This window comes from Buteo buteo, chromosome 11, assembly GCF_964188355.1.
Source record: "Buteo buteo chromosome 11, bButBut1.hap1.1, whole genome shotgun sequence".
NCBI classification, from domain to species: Eukaryota; Metazoa; Chordata; class Aves; order Accipitriformes; family Accipitridae; genus Buteo; species Buteo buteo.
In genome coordinates, this window is record NC_134181.1 from 36,431,205 (window position 1) to 36,445,553 (window position 14,349).

A 14,349-nucleotide genomic window follows, 5' to 3' on the forward strand; every position below is an offset into this window, starting at 1 on the left:
TTCTGGACGCATTCAGGCTCTCAAAGAGAAGACTGAGCTACAAGCCCAACTTGCAGCTTTGAACATGACGCTTCAGGCGCAGATGGAGCACAGCCAAAACAGCCAGCAGAAGCAGGAATCTCTGAGCTCAGAAGTGGCCACATTAAAGCAGTCTTGCTGGGACCTGGAACGAGCAATGGCTGACCTGCAAAATACCTTGGAAGCAAAGAATGCTAGTTTGGCTTCTTCAAATAATGATTTGCAGTTAGCAGAGGAGCAGTACCAAAGACTCCTGCTGAAGGTTGAAGATATGCAAAAAAATGTTCTCACCAGAGACAGCACAGGTGGGATGATGTAAATGTCAATCTTTAAAATTCGTTATTCCATAAATCATTTTGTTTCAACATAATTCTGAAGTCCAGGAAGAAGAAGGATTTTTAATTTGTGTTTCATTTATGTCAAACTAATAAAATGGTCTGAATTTTAAGATTATTGGTTTTTATTTTGTGTCACAGAAGTGCCACAATTCACAAGCTGCCAGTGGCAGCTTGGAGAGGGAGGCATAAATATTTAGTCTAGTAACTGTTTGACAGTGGACTAATGGTTTTTAGAAAATTGTACAAATATTGGTTTCTGATGATGACTCTACATGTCAGGGCACCTGCTTTGTGATTTTTAATTTGTTCATATTTTCTATCTCTAAGGAACTATGAATGCTTATAGAAGTGATTCATTTATTTTAATTTTATTCTGCTTATGACCTGATACTTTGGATTCTAGCACTTCCCCTCACTTTTGCAGGAAAAGCCAGTTTTTATGTAATTAGGCATATATGTTTTTGTTCACGAAGAAAGAAGAAAAAAAAGAAAAAGCTATGAATATAGCAATAATCCTTGAAAATGTGTGCATAAAAATAGAACAATGGAGTGCGCTAGTCCAAGTTCTTTATTTTTCTTTTTCTAGTTCATGATCTGCGACAGCAGTTGGCTTCCTTACAGAACCAGCTTCAGAAGGTGCAGTTGGAACGGACCACACTGACCAATAAGCTAAAGGCGTCCGAAACAGAAATCTCATCGCTCCAAAATGTGCGGCAGTGGTACCAGCAGCAGCTTGTCCTAGCACAGGAGGCCCGTGTCAGGCTGCAGAGTGAGATGGCCAATATACAGGTATTATGATTTAATTCCATATGGGAGGACTGAGAATCTGTTCTTTTTTTATGTTAGTTTTATCCAGAGGACATCGTTTATGAGCTCAGATGAGGGAGCCTGTCTCATTTATATATTTTTCAGGTGGAGAGTAAGGGGGGATGGTTTTCATCATAAGGCGTTAGTTCATGTTAATGCTGAGCCATAAATTTAACCAAAGCACTTGCCTTCTGTGGATGAAGATCTGCAGTGCCATGAAAGTAGTAGCTGAGATAAGGCACAGATAGATTCAATGTGATTGGGTTTTTTTCTGAAATGCTTAAATTTGTTGGCCAAATTTTGACTGTATTAATCTGTGGTTTCCCCCTCCCCCCCACTTTAGGCTGGGCAAATGACTCAAGCAGGTATGTTGGAACATCTCAAACTAGAGAATGTGGCACTGTCTCAGCAGCTGACTGAAACCCAGCACAGATCCATTAAAGAAAAGGAACGTATTGCAGCACAGCTCCAAAATATTGAGGTACGGTTGTAGGTGGCCTTCATGAATTACCTTCTGCCTAGGTTGTGTATTTATTTAGGTTTTGCAAACTCAAGGCTATTTCAGCAAAGTAACAGTGAATTGTTATGAATTTATTCAAATGGTGCATTATAAAAACAGTAAATATTTCAGACCAAATAAATTTGCATGACATTACAAACAGTAAGAAGGAGCAAGGCCATATGTTTCCCATTCCAAGGAGGTACTTGCATTTTCAGCTCTGGTATTTGTTGCTAGTTGAATTTTAAAGGTGGATGTAAATGTTCTCCTTTGCCCATTCATGAACTTTTTCAAGAGAAAACTTAATTGGAAATTAAACTAAATCAGTAAAGTGCTTCTTGAGTGTGTGAAATTGCTCAGGTTTGTCCTTCCTGCCCTCCAGTAAGAAAAGATGGGTAAAATCCGAAGTGCAGTACACTCACTTTAAAAGCACTTAGAACCTTAAATCCCATTGAATTTCAGTGACATTCCTGCTTCTAAGTCTCAAATGGCAGTAAAGCAGCAGGTTAGTGGAAGCGCCCCATCTCCGGTGTTACTAATAGTGGTTGTGTAAATGACAGGAATTGCTATTTCACAGAGTAGCTACAGCATCCAAGGAATCTCTTTTGTTTCAGAATTTTTCCAGTCAGCTGAATTTTATTAAAGATTCTTTTTCTTTACGTCTTGTTTCATCAATTTAGAAAGGACATGATGTTGTTTAAGAGGAATTCAGATTGTCACAAGTATACAAGACATTCACTGTTATTCTAAAGTGTCTTAAGTATATGAATGGGTGACTTCAGTAAAGACATACAGCTGTGTAAGGCAGACATCAGAATTATTTTTGCTTGTGTCTTTTCTCTAGAAATTTTCTCTAACTTATATTTTTTCTCTTCCTCCTTTTTCTTTTTCTTTTTTTTTAATTTTAGTTTTCACCCCACCTCTCCTCCTTGTCCATGGACATTGTAAAAGTTGATTCCTTGCTTTTTCTGTGCAGGCTGACATGTTAGATCAAGAAGCTGCCTTCATGCAGATCCAGGAGGCTAAAACCATGGTGGAAGAAGACTTGCAGAGAAAACTAGAGGAGTTTGAGGATGAGAAAGAACAGCTTCAGAAAATGGCTGATTCTGCAGCAACATTGGAGCAAGAATTGGAACAGGTAGACTGTTGTTAGGTAACTTCCCAAGGGTTTCAAGGGAAATACTTATTTGGCTGAAAAGGCAATAGTAAATAGATACTGAGCGCTAAACTTTTTTAAAAACCTGAAAGGTAGCTGCAAAAATTAAGTCCATATCAAAATCACTCTGTCCCAGGTGAAAAGGCTCCCTCTTTTTCAACCATCTCAGTAACAGTACTTTTTTGGAATTTAAGAACTACTGTCTTGTAGATGTTGGGGTTTTTTTTTTAGTGAATTCATTATGTGATCATGCCAAGTGTAGACAAGGAGCACAGATCCATGTTCAAAGTTGTTAGGCACTCAGAATATCATTATATACACTACAGCGTAATAAATCTGCACTTTGCTACAGTCCTGCTTTAACCTTGTAATATTACAAAGGGCTAGAATGAGATGAAGTATGTGATAGCTCAGTATTATATTCCGTGTAACTATATGGCATGATCATTAATAACACTGAATTTACCTGGTATATGTACTGTGGACACATTTTTCAAATAAAAATTTAGAACACTGTGAATCTTACTTAAGAATGTTTTAGGTTTGCCATTCTGGTCATTGGTTAGCCTGTAAGATTACAGATGCTGCAGAAGGCAATCAGTGCAATTAATAGAGCAAACAGAAGTGGCCTAGAAAAGTGAAAAAATAGTTTCACCTTCTCCTACCTTCTCCTAGAAGCTAAAATATTAGTTAAAATATTTTTGTAGTGCATTTGCAAAGATAACATTCATTTTGTATGAATTTAATCTCAAAATACTTCTTGTCAGGTCAAGTTGACTTTGCATCAGCGAGATCTGCAGCTTGAATCTTTACAGCAAGAACACCTAGACATAATGAAGCAATTCACTTTGACCCAAGAGACATTGCACACCAAAGAGCAGTGCCTGGATGACCTGCAAACACAGTATGATGAACTGAAGGCCAGATTAGAAGAGTTCCAAAGTGACACTACTTCTAAAGATGACATGATCCAGTATTTGCAGAATGAGAAGATTGTCTTGGAAGTAGCTCTGCAGGCAGCAAAAGCAAGCAAAGAGCAACTTGACGAAGGAACAGTGCGCCTTGGAGAAGATACAGAAGTAGCATCAGAAATCTTGGAACAACTGAGGCAAGAAATGGCAATCAAGTCAAGCCAGGTAATAAATACCTAAAAGTATCTTATTTAAAATAGCTGTTGCAGGGAAGTATTGCCACAGGCACAACAGACCCAATTACATGAGAGGAGATTGGTACATGTGAGTTTGTATGCATGTGTAGTTGTGAGATTCAGCTAGTGGGAATATTTTAATCAATTCTCTCATTTTTCCCTGTTGTTAGACTATCTGACACTTTACATCCTGTTACATCGTTGGTGAGCCTACGGTTTACTGTCCCTTGGTCTCTATATGCGTTTATGCATTTGTGTGGTATGGGAAGGGAAGCTGAGGTTAATTGATCTTGTTCTGTTGGTTTCCAAGAGCCACTATCTTTTTAAAATCTATCAGTTTTAAAACGCAATAATTTTGAGTACAGATCACAGTTTTGGAAGTAATTTTTTAGCGTGCTGCTTTTCTGTGGCACTGTGGGACAAAGATTCCTTAAGCAGTAATTTGGTCATGTTTAATTGTGCCTTTTCTCTTGAAACAATATACCAGGCTTTGCTTTTGCATAGTGCTCTATGCCAGCTGAGGCTTTTTTCTAGTCACTGAACTGTTCTACAAGCCCAAGTCCAATGCATATCCTTATTCTTTTTGTGGCTGCTTTAAATTATGGTGACTCTTCCTTTCACACCTTAGTTTTATAGTCATCTATGCTCTGTATCTTTTCAAGCATCCAAGCTTCATAGCAAGAGCTTTCATATTGAATCCTGGTAATGATGAGTTCCTGGTAATCTTTAGAGATTTCTTTTGGAGATAATGGGACTTGATAGTATTACCAATAGAAGTATTGAAGAACTATGGAAGTATATTTAAGAGAGAGATGTATATTTTTTTCCTTCAAAGAGCCAGCCAGTTTCTTCATTTGATCGTCACGTGTGTGTGTGAACGGGTGCCATCCAGATACAACATATGTACACCACTGATGCATGCTAAAACTTTCATGGCAGGATAAGGGGACTTCATGCATTCCTGAGGGTTGACAGGGCTCACTATGTGGTGACCTGTGTGAACGTATTTCCGTATAAAATGTTGTGTTATCTAACCGTGCCGTTGAGATGCCTAGTCAGAAACAGGATCTTCACTGGATTAGACAATTGGTACCAGCAAAAGATACTGTCGCTGCTTGAAATAATGTCGAGTATGACATTTGGCATGTAAAGCAACGTGTTTGCTTTTTTTTCCTCTGGTAGGTAGAAAATCTGCAACAAGAAAATGCCAGCTTTAAAAAACAGGTTCAAAAAGTGAAGGAACAGTTTCTGCAGCAGAAGGTAAGCAAAAGCAAACTATTTCAAAGAGATTAAACCAAGGAATATACTTTTTTTTTCCCCACAGTGAAGGCATGTACTTCTGAGGGCTTTGTGAGGACACTTGAATCAATTTTCTGTATCAAAGAACTCTGTGACATAATTATACAGTTTCTGTATTTTGTACAGTTAAATTTTTATCTGTAACTAACATAAAAGCAGATCCACCAACTAATTCATGCTTTTATTGGACTTCAGGGAGTTTGCCAAATGATCCACCATATAAAATCTCTCTCTGGTTTGCTGATACTAGGCTTGCTTTTGCAAAAGCACTCATGAAAGTCTTGAAGTGTCATCGTTTTCCTGCAGCTTTGAAAAACGATAGTTGCTTTGGTAATTAGATTGCAATAGTCCTCTTACTTTCTAATTTTATTCTGAATTTACACAGTTTTGAAACATTAATTTGAAATTGATATGCCATTAGCGTTGCACATATATGCGTCTTACGTATAGGGTGGCACCATTAATTTTACAGCTTGATTGCTTATTGACCTAATGCGAAAGACTGTTTTAGCTTGTTAGGTTTAAGTTTGGGAAGGCTGCTTAAACTGTCAGTTGCAGTTAAGCCCTCTTGTCATGGGAAAAGTTATTAATTGCATGCATGGGATGGTTAATTTTTTACAATTAGTTTAGTTTAAAAGAATGGCATGTAATTACTGCAGTTCCATAAAGAACGTGAAGAAGAGTATCCCATACTGCTATAAACACTCTCACAAGTTTGTTTTTTTATGAACTTCTGATACATAGTGGTATTGGATATCTGAGCTTACATAAAAATCTTTGAACCAGAGTAAATATGTTACGGAAGACGATGCTGGTTTGTATTCTTCAACACACACACCTCCACCTCAAACTAAAATAATACTAGTAAATACTTCATGGTAAATTACTCTTAAGTTTAGAAAGTTGTAACAGAGGTGACATTGTCCTCTTGAAACTTGTTCCCAAGGTAATGGTGGAAGCTTATCGAAGAGATGCAAGTTCTAAGGACCAGCTGATTAGCGAACTGAAAGCTACAAAGAAGCGGCTGGACTCAGAATTGAAAGAGTTAAAACGAGAGCTACTGAAAATTCAAGTTGAAAAACAGGCGCTGGAATCTGAACATTCAAAACTACAGAAGGAAGTATCTCAGGTTCACCAGCAGATGGTGGAAATAGAAAATCATCTTCAGTCAGTGCAGAAAGAACGAGATGATATGGAAACACGCCTACAGGTATGGAAGGTGTTAAGCTTTGGACTTTGAGAGTGTCACATCCAGGATATGTTGCTATTTCTGTAAACTTCGGAAATAAACAGAATGACTACCTGCAAGTTAAGGTTCATGGTTACATATTTAATATTGTCTATACATTTGAGCATTTACCTACAAAAATTCTGTAAATATGTGCCTGCTTATTAAGATCTCATGTAAGTAAGTGGGGAGAAGCACACTACAGGAGTGGTAGAGGTGTGATGTGGAAGCAGTTTCCTTGGTCCCAAAGTGAACTCCATCTGAGAGCAAAGACCAAACTAGAACCCTGTTCATACATGTTATGGTGGTGGCCACAGAGGGAAGGATTAAAGTAGAAATAAAAGGGAAAGAGAAAGGAGATGGAGAACCTTGGAACAGTTTACATTTAGAGATGGAAGTAACTTTGAAACTTTGTGATTATTCTCTTATAATCCAGCATACAGCAAATGTGCTTTTTTTTTCTTATGGGTGCTTTTTTTCTTATTATTAAGTCTTTGCAGTTCGATAAGGAACAAATGGCATCTCTTGCTGAGGCAAATCAGGCATTAAAACAACAAGTAGAACAAATGCAAGAAGAAGCAAAAAAGTAAGTGTTCTTTTAGCACAGACAAAAGAACTCTACAGCCTTTGTGTTTCATAGTCACCTTTTTAGCAATCACTTTTTTTCCTATTCCCTGGTCTTTCCTTTGGGAAACTTAAATAGTCAGAGAGGCACAGTCATATCCATGGCAAAGTGTTGGTTGCATGCTACAGAGGAGTTGCATCTTCTCCTCTGATTCACTTATGCTTTTAACCAACAATGTCTGCCATACAACATACATATTGGAGTGAATCCTAATTACCATTCACTGAATTTTAGCCTTGACTGGCTAAAATGTTGCATTAGTGAGAACTATTTATTTTTTTTTCCACTGGTGGTCACAGGGGTTTTATGATACCTGACATATCCACCAAGGATCTCAGATTAGATTGGATTCTTACTCTAAATTTTGTGTTATTTTTAGACAGAGTAGTATATATTCCTTCATACTGGAGTTTTAATAGTTCTGACAAAGACCTCTTAATTCCTGTAAGTATTTTCTTAGAATGTTATCAAGAGTCTTCAAGGTACTGTCTTGCAAAGGGCCAAACTGTACCTTACCAACCTGATGGCTTTCTCTGATAAGGTGGGTGACTCTGGGACAAGGGGGGAGAAGTGGATGTTGTTTTTTGTTGGGCCATGTGAAAAATGAATCTTCTACTACTGTTTTCAGGCAGTTTTTGTTTTTACCTGATGGGTTGTTTTTTTTCCTTTCACTTCAGTGCCATTACTGAGCAGAAACAGAAAATGAAGCGTCTAGGGTCAGATCTGACGAGTGCGCAGAAAGAGATGAAAGCTAAACATAAAGCCTATGAGAATGCAGTCAGCATTCTTAGTCGTCGGCTACAGGAATCTCTTGCTGCAAAGGAATCTGCTGAAGCAGAGTTGAGCAAACTGAAAGCACAAATCACTGATGGTGGAAACAACCAGATTGCTCAAGTATGCAGATGTCTTTTAGCATTGTTAGTACAAAGATAGAGCTGTCTTGTTATTAAATATAAGTCTTGAAATATTATTTTACACCAAAGTGATGAAAATATTTGGAATATAAAGCTAAATAAGAACATGGTATCAGTGTTCTGAGCACTGAGAATGTCCTTAACTACATTTGAGAGAAGTGATTTGGCAGGCTTTGGTTTGGTTGGTGTGTTTGGTGGTTTTCTTTTCTTTTTTAATTTTACTTGTATCTTTCAGGTTACCAGTTGTAATCCAAGCTCAAGAGGATGATCAGCCTTAGTGCTAAATTTCCTGATTAATTTTCATTGTTGGTTTGGTTTTTGTGGGTTTTTTTGTTTGTTTGTTTCTTTTGAAAGTCTCAGCATCTGAAGACTTTCCAAAATTCTCTTACTGCTTTTTTCTCATTGACAGTTAAAAGTTCTTCAGAGTAGCCGTAACTTACTCATATATGTTATGCCTGTGATAAGAAAATTAATTTACTGGGGGAAGCTCCAGTTACTTGGACCAATGGAGCAAGATACAAATACATTAATGGTAGTAGCTGGATGCAAGGGTGGAAAGCTCTGAGCAAGACCTTTACATTAAGCACTAGCACCTCATTTAATATTTGCTAGTGAAGTAGGCTTTTTAACAAAAACAAAATTACTCCTGTAGATGGTTGATACATTAATCACACGTGTGATCCCTTTGTCTTTAGGAAAGGATTCAAACTCTGGAGACAGAATTGCAAGCTGTTAGCAGCAGTAAGTTGATGCTGGAAAAAGAGTTGCAAGAAGTGATTTCACTTACCAGCCAGGAGCTTGAAGAATACAGAGAGAAAGTGCTGGAACTTGAGGATGAGGTGATTGCTTGAGTTTGTATGGTAGATGGGAATGTGACTCTAAAAATGTGCCTGAGAAGCAAGGAGAAATTTTAGTACCATAATTTTATTCCAACAGTACAGGAAATCAGAATCTTACATAGGAAACATCGTTGTCAGTGATGCTTGCAAATTTTGCTGCCCTGTGCTAGTTCTTCGTGGTTTCATGAATCATTGTCATGTAAGGGAAAAGAAGATGAGAGAGAAAAGTAGTTCCTGTATTAGATACCGGCTGTGTCTGGTCACGAGACAGTGAGGATGCATGAATCACTATCTTCTGAAACTATTTGGAGTCACAGATGCTCAATGATTTTGAGGGCAGGGTGGTGCTGTTCAGTTGTGGAGTTGCACAAAAAAATTATATAAACTATTCTTGACGTGCACCTGAACAGTACCCCTGGATTCTGCTTTCTAGCAAGCATTTTAGACTTCCAAAAGGAAAAAATACCTAACTGAACTTATTTTGAAGTGTTCATTTAAAAACAACAAAAAAAGAAATCTCACTCTGGGAAAGCATGATGTTTAAGGAGTTTAACTCACAACTTTTTTTGTGGTAATAATCTGGAGTTGTTTGGGTTTGTTTGGTTGATTTGTTTTTTCTTTGGCTACAGCTTCAGGAATCTAGAGGCTTCAGGAGGAAGATAAAACGTTTAGAAGAAATTAATAAGAAGTTGGCCCTTGAACTGGAGCACGAACGTGGAAAACTTACAGGTCTTAGTCAGTCCAACGCCGCTTTGCGGGAGCACAACAATATACTCGAAACAGCATTAGCAAAAAGAGAGGCAGACTTGGTACAGCTGAATCTACAGGTAATTTGACCTTTTAATATATTATCTTCAGAAAGGAATTAACTCATGTTGTGGTTTAACACCAGCTAGCAACTAAGAACCATGCAGCTGCTCACTCACTCCCCCCACACCCAGTGGGATGGGAGAGAGAATCGGGGGGGGGGGGGGGGGGGGATTAAAACTCATGGGTTAAGATAAGAACAGTTTAATAGAACAGAAAGGAAGAAACTAATAATGATAATAATAACAATATTAAAATGACAATAGTAATAATAAAAGGATTGGAATATACAAGTGATGCACAATGCAATTGCTCACCACCTGCCAACCAATGCCCAGTTAGTTCCCGAGTGGTGATTTCTCCCAGCCCCATTCCCCCCAGCTTATATACTGGGCATGACATCACATGGTATGGAATACCCCTTTGGCCAGTTGGGGTCAGGTGTCCTGGCTGTGTACCCTCCCAAATTCTTGTGCCCCTCCAGCCTTCTCGCTGGCTGGGCATGAGAAGCTGAAAAATCCTTGACCTAGTCTAAACACTACTTAGCAACAAGTGAAAACATCAGTGTGTTACCAATGTTCTTCTCATGCTGAACCCAAAACATAGCACTATACCAGCTACCAGAAAGAAAATTAATTCTATCCCAGCTGAAACCAGGACAGCTCGTATTTCTAATAACAGGATGTCGACATCTTTACTCATATGATACAAAGTTGGTGCATTTTCTCCAGATCTGGGTCTCCTGTGTGTTGCATAACAGCAGTAATATAGGGGGCTAAACAAGAGATCAGAAATGAGACTTTGCACTAAACAGAGCTGTTTCTTTTGGAAAAAAACAAATCACGCTAAAATATTTGCAATAGTGAATGTGTGGCTCAATTAAGTTAGTTGGAACATACAAACTGTGTTACATACAGACTCAATATGATGAACAATTTTTATGCCAATAGTAATATATTTGTGGGGTAGAAGCAAATGGGAATATAGGCAATGAGCTACCATTTAACCAGAGCTACTTTTAAGGTGGAAGGTACCCTGAGAGCGAGTTACCAGTGAACAGCAGAGAGAAATTTTGCAATCCTTGCATTGGCTTGTGTTTGTGTTACCTGTACTGGCATTTCTGGTCTTCCAGTGAGCCCATGCAAAATGTGCATTTGTTTTTGTGATGTGATAACAGGTTCAGGCAGTCCTAAAGCGGAAAGAGGAAGAGGATCAGCAAATGCAACAACTTATTCAAGCTTTACAGGCTTCCTTAGAGAAAGAAAAGTCAAAAGTTAAAGACCTTAAGAAGCAGGTAAGGGCTCATCTTTTGGTTTATTTACTTAAAAGGTGATTTAAATGTAAAGTATTTGAAAAGTAACTTAAAACAAAATCTATGCTTTATAACATACTGCTTCCTGCAGGGTCTCTGTCATGATGGCTAGTGGCTGAAAGATCAGTTGATGTCTTTTCTGTTGTGCCCTGTTAAGCATAGTCATTGACTACCAGGAAGGTTCCATTATGACTTGTAATGCATGGGACGTACCTTGAAGTGATGATATGTCATCCAAAAATTCAAAAGGAAGAACCCGTCTGGCAAACGTGCTTCTTCCATTATATATAGTTACTAACTGCCATTAGCATTAATAAGGGTAACAACACTAATAATAAGTGTTTTAGACAAAAAAGAGAAGTGTTAACAGCTGCATAACTTCCTTCTTGACTTGTTTTGTACCCCTTTAGTCTAGCTCCCTTTATGATTCACCCACAGTGATAAAACAAAGAAAAACTGCATATTTTTTTTTCTTGTAGGAAGCAGCAGCCAAAGCGGATGCAGCACATAACCGCCGTCATTACAGAGCTGCTGCGCTCGAGCTCAGTGAAATCAAGAAAGAGCTACATGCCAAAGAACTGCTTGTCCAAGCCCTTCAGGTTGAAGTGGACAAACTGCAGTAAGTAAATGTCTAAGTTCTTAGAGAATAGTAAATAAAACAAATCCTCTGAAAAAAGCCATACATTAGTGAATTTTTTGTTTTGCCAGTCTGGAGTAGTTTATGTTGAAATGTACTCCAGCTGAGCCTGACCATAAGGTGCATGTTTGGATTCTAGGCAGATACTTGCATTTTTCTGTCTCTTCATAATTCAGTTAGACCTGAAGTGTGCCGTATTTAGGCTTCACCATCTGCTTTTTTTACAGTTTCAATACAGATTTCTACTATTTCATGTTAATAGTAAGGATTAAGCCTTCATATATATCCTATTATTCTTCTCTCACATCCCCGAGGAACTACGTAGAGGATGAATTTGATTGTTGAATATATTCCACAATATATTCAAATACAATTTGTTTTCTTGTATAGAAGATACTTTCTTAAATTATAAGAAATTATCAGACCTACATAAGAACGGATATAAGGCTAACCCTATTCCTCCTAAAACAAAAGCAAAATTGCTCACAGTTTTTTTGCTGGTTTTTGGTGTTGGTTTTTTTTCTGCATAATCTGTTGTTTGTAACTGGACTATTACCAGTGCAATATTTATTGATATATTTGTGCATCTGTCTCATATAAAATCTTTTTGTGATTTAACTTTTGCTATGAATGTGTCGGCAAAGCCTTCAGTCAAAGCTATAACTAAGCAGGTTCCGTGCAGTGTCATGTCATTTATCGTTACATAGCTAACCCAGTGAAGTCCTTGTTTTAAAGGACAGATTGAATAACTGCTGTGTCTGTTAATCCTGCTGTGCAGGGTAGAGGATGAAAAACATTCCCAGGAAGTATCACAGTTTCAGCAAGAGCTGGCAGAAGCCAGGTCTCAGCTCCAACTTCTGCAGAAAAAGCTGGATGACAAGCTTAGTGAACAGCCTGTAGTAAGCCAAGAGGTAAAAACTGTACATTTACTGTGTTTATCCTTATTTATGATGCATTGTATAACTTCATTTGTCTTTAATTCAGCATTTTTTAATGAAGTTTTGCTAGGTTTACTTAGAACCAGGAAGGATTAATGAGACATAATAACATATTTCAGAATTTGTGGTTGATTGCACCTATAGATAATTCTAAAGATACTTTCCTCCCCCAACCCCTGGTAGGTGGAAGACCTCAAGTGGGAAGTAGAACGAAAAGAAAGAGAAATTGAAACACTTAAGCAGCAGTTGGATATGAGTGAACAGCGCAGCCACAAGGAGTTAGAAGGGATGCAAATTGTCCTGCAGGTATTTTAATCTAGCCGGTGGAGATTCTGATGGGTAACTGTTACTGCTGTAGGGTGATAATTAAAACAATACTTTTGTTGTTTAAAAGCATACTTATACTTTTCTGATAATTTTTTTTACTCATAAAAACTTATTCACTATATGTTTTGCAGGGTCTTTACTTTTCTCAGTTTTACTTTGACTATGCTTTTAGCTTCTTATTTTCTTGACCTTATGCCATTAAAATAGGCTACTGACTTTTTTTTATCTAATTCCTGATCTTCTGCCAGGGCAAATTGGTTTAAAATAGCAGTGTTGTTTCTTTTTCTAGTTTCCCCTGGAAACTGAAAAAAAATTCTTGAAATATTAGTTGGCCGGAATTTTTATACCGTTTCCCTGTATCACATTGATTCTCTTCTTTTCCCATTTAGAATATCAAGACTGAGTTGGAAATTGTGAGGGAAGACCTGTCAGTGACTCAGAAGGACAAGTTCATGCTACAGGCTAAAGTGACTGAACTGAAGAACAGCATGAAGTCGCTGCTGCAGCAGAACCAGCAACTGAAGTTGGACCTGAAGCACGGCAAGATGAAGAAGGTATTTAAATAGGAAGAGTACATGTTGTAGGGTACCAGAAAATATTCTGCTAATTAAACTACTGGGAAATACTCCGCTGCAGGAGACCTGATGAAAACTGAACTGAAATGCCTGCCTGTGATACAGACTTACTGATGTTCTGACATTTAAATGATAAATGCAGGAAGATTTGCAGGCAAAAGTAACTGTACTGATCTTGACTTCCCACCTTTTACTTCAGAAATCTTTGTGTTTAGCATATTATCTTATGTTTACATTATGACTTATAATAAAACAAAAATGGTAGCACTTAAATAATGAATCATGGGCAAATACAGAGTTACTACTTTCTTATAGTTAACACCTGCTTACTGTTCATATCTATCCTCTCCATACTGTCCAGTTTTTCATCCTTCCACAGTTTCAACAGTTAACTATTAGTGGTTTCTTTGAGTTTTCTGATTTGCTACTAGTACACAGAAAATGCAGTAGTAGTAGATCTCTTGCTCTTTCCCTCCCTGAAGTAATTGTCTCACTAAGTGAGACAGAATTTCGTATGGAAGCTTTCATTTCATTCTTTTAGACATTGGTCCTGATATCTCATCCTGCAGGTTCCAGAATTTCCAAAAGGTTTTCTTTGTACTTAACTGATTTATTTTTTTCTGAATTGCTCTCTTAACTATACTGAAAGAATGTTATTAAAATTTGTTTTGAAGAGCCAAGTCATTTGCTTTAAATCCTTTGTGTTTTATTTCTTCAGTAGGGTGAGTTCCTGAGTAGGTCCTTCTAGATGCTGTTTGTTTACTTACGACCATGGCTAGCAGATGACAGTCGGTTAGGAACTTTTGCTTGTGACCCATGAGACTTAATATGAATATGCTTCTGATTCCTGCTGTATAATGCAGATATGTACCAGTAGTGTGAT

At 37.7% G+C, this 14,349-nt stretch overlaps 1 protein-coding gene across 3 annotated transcripts in view; it reads left to right on the forward strand.

Annotated features, from left to right (window-relative positions):
- Positions 1-14,349, forward strand: part of GOLGA3 (golgin A3) — a 28,320-nt gene that overhangs the window by 11,384 nt on the left and 2,587 nt on the right. For all 3 annotated transcript variants that reach the window (XM_075041505.1, XM_075041506.1, XM_075041507.1), the window contains exons 7-22: positions 17-323; positions 943-1,145; positions 1,507-1,644; positions 2,639-2,800; positions 3,586-3,954; positions 5,148-5,225; positions 6,211-6,474; positions 6,984-7,078; positions 7,795-8,011; positions 8,727-8,870; positions 9,500-9,697; positions 10,855-10,971; positions 11,469-11,608; positions 12,405-12,537; positions 12,748-12,870; positions 13,281-13,445. In XM_075041505.1, the coding sequence (XP_074897606.1) occupies positions 17-323; positions 943-1,145; positions 1,507-1,644; positions 2,639-2,800; positions 3,586-3,954; positions 5,148-5,225; positions 6,211-6,474; positions 6,984-7,078; positions 7,795-8,011; positions 8,727-8,870; positions 9,500-9,697; positions 10,855-10,971; positions 11,469-11,608; positions 12,405-12,537; positions 12,748-12,870; positions 13,281-13,445 (2,853 nt within the window). The remainder of the gene's footprint in view (positions 1-16; positions 324-942; positions 1,146-1,506; positions 1,645-2,638; positions 2,801-3,585; positions 3,955-5,147; positions 5,226-6,210; positions 6,475-6,983; positions 7,079-7,794; positions 8,012-8,726; positions 8,871-9,499; positions 9,698-10,854; positions 10,972-11,468; positions 11,609-12,404; positions 12,538-12,747; positions 12,871-13,280; positions 13,446-14,349) is intronic.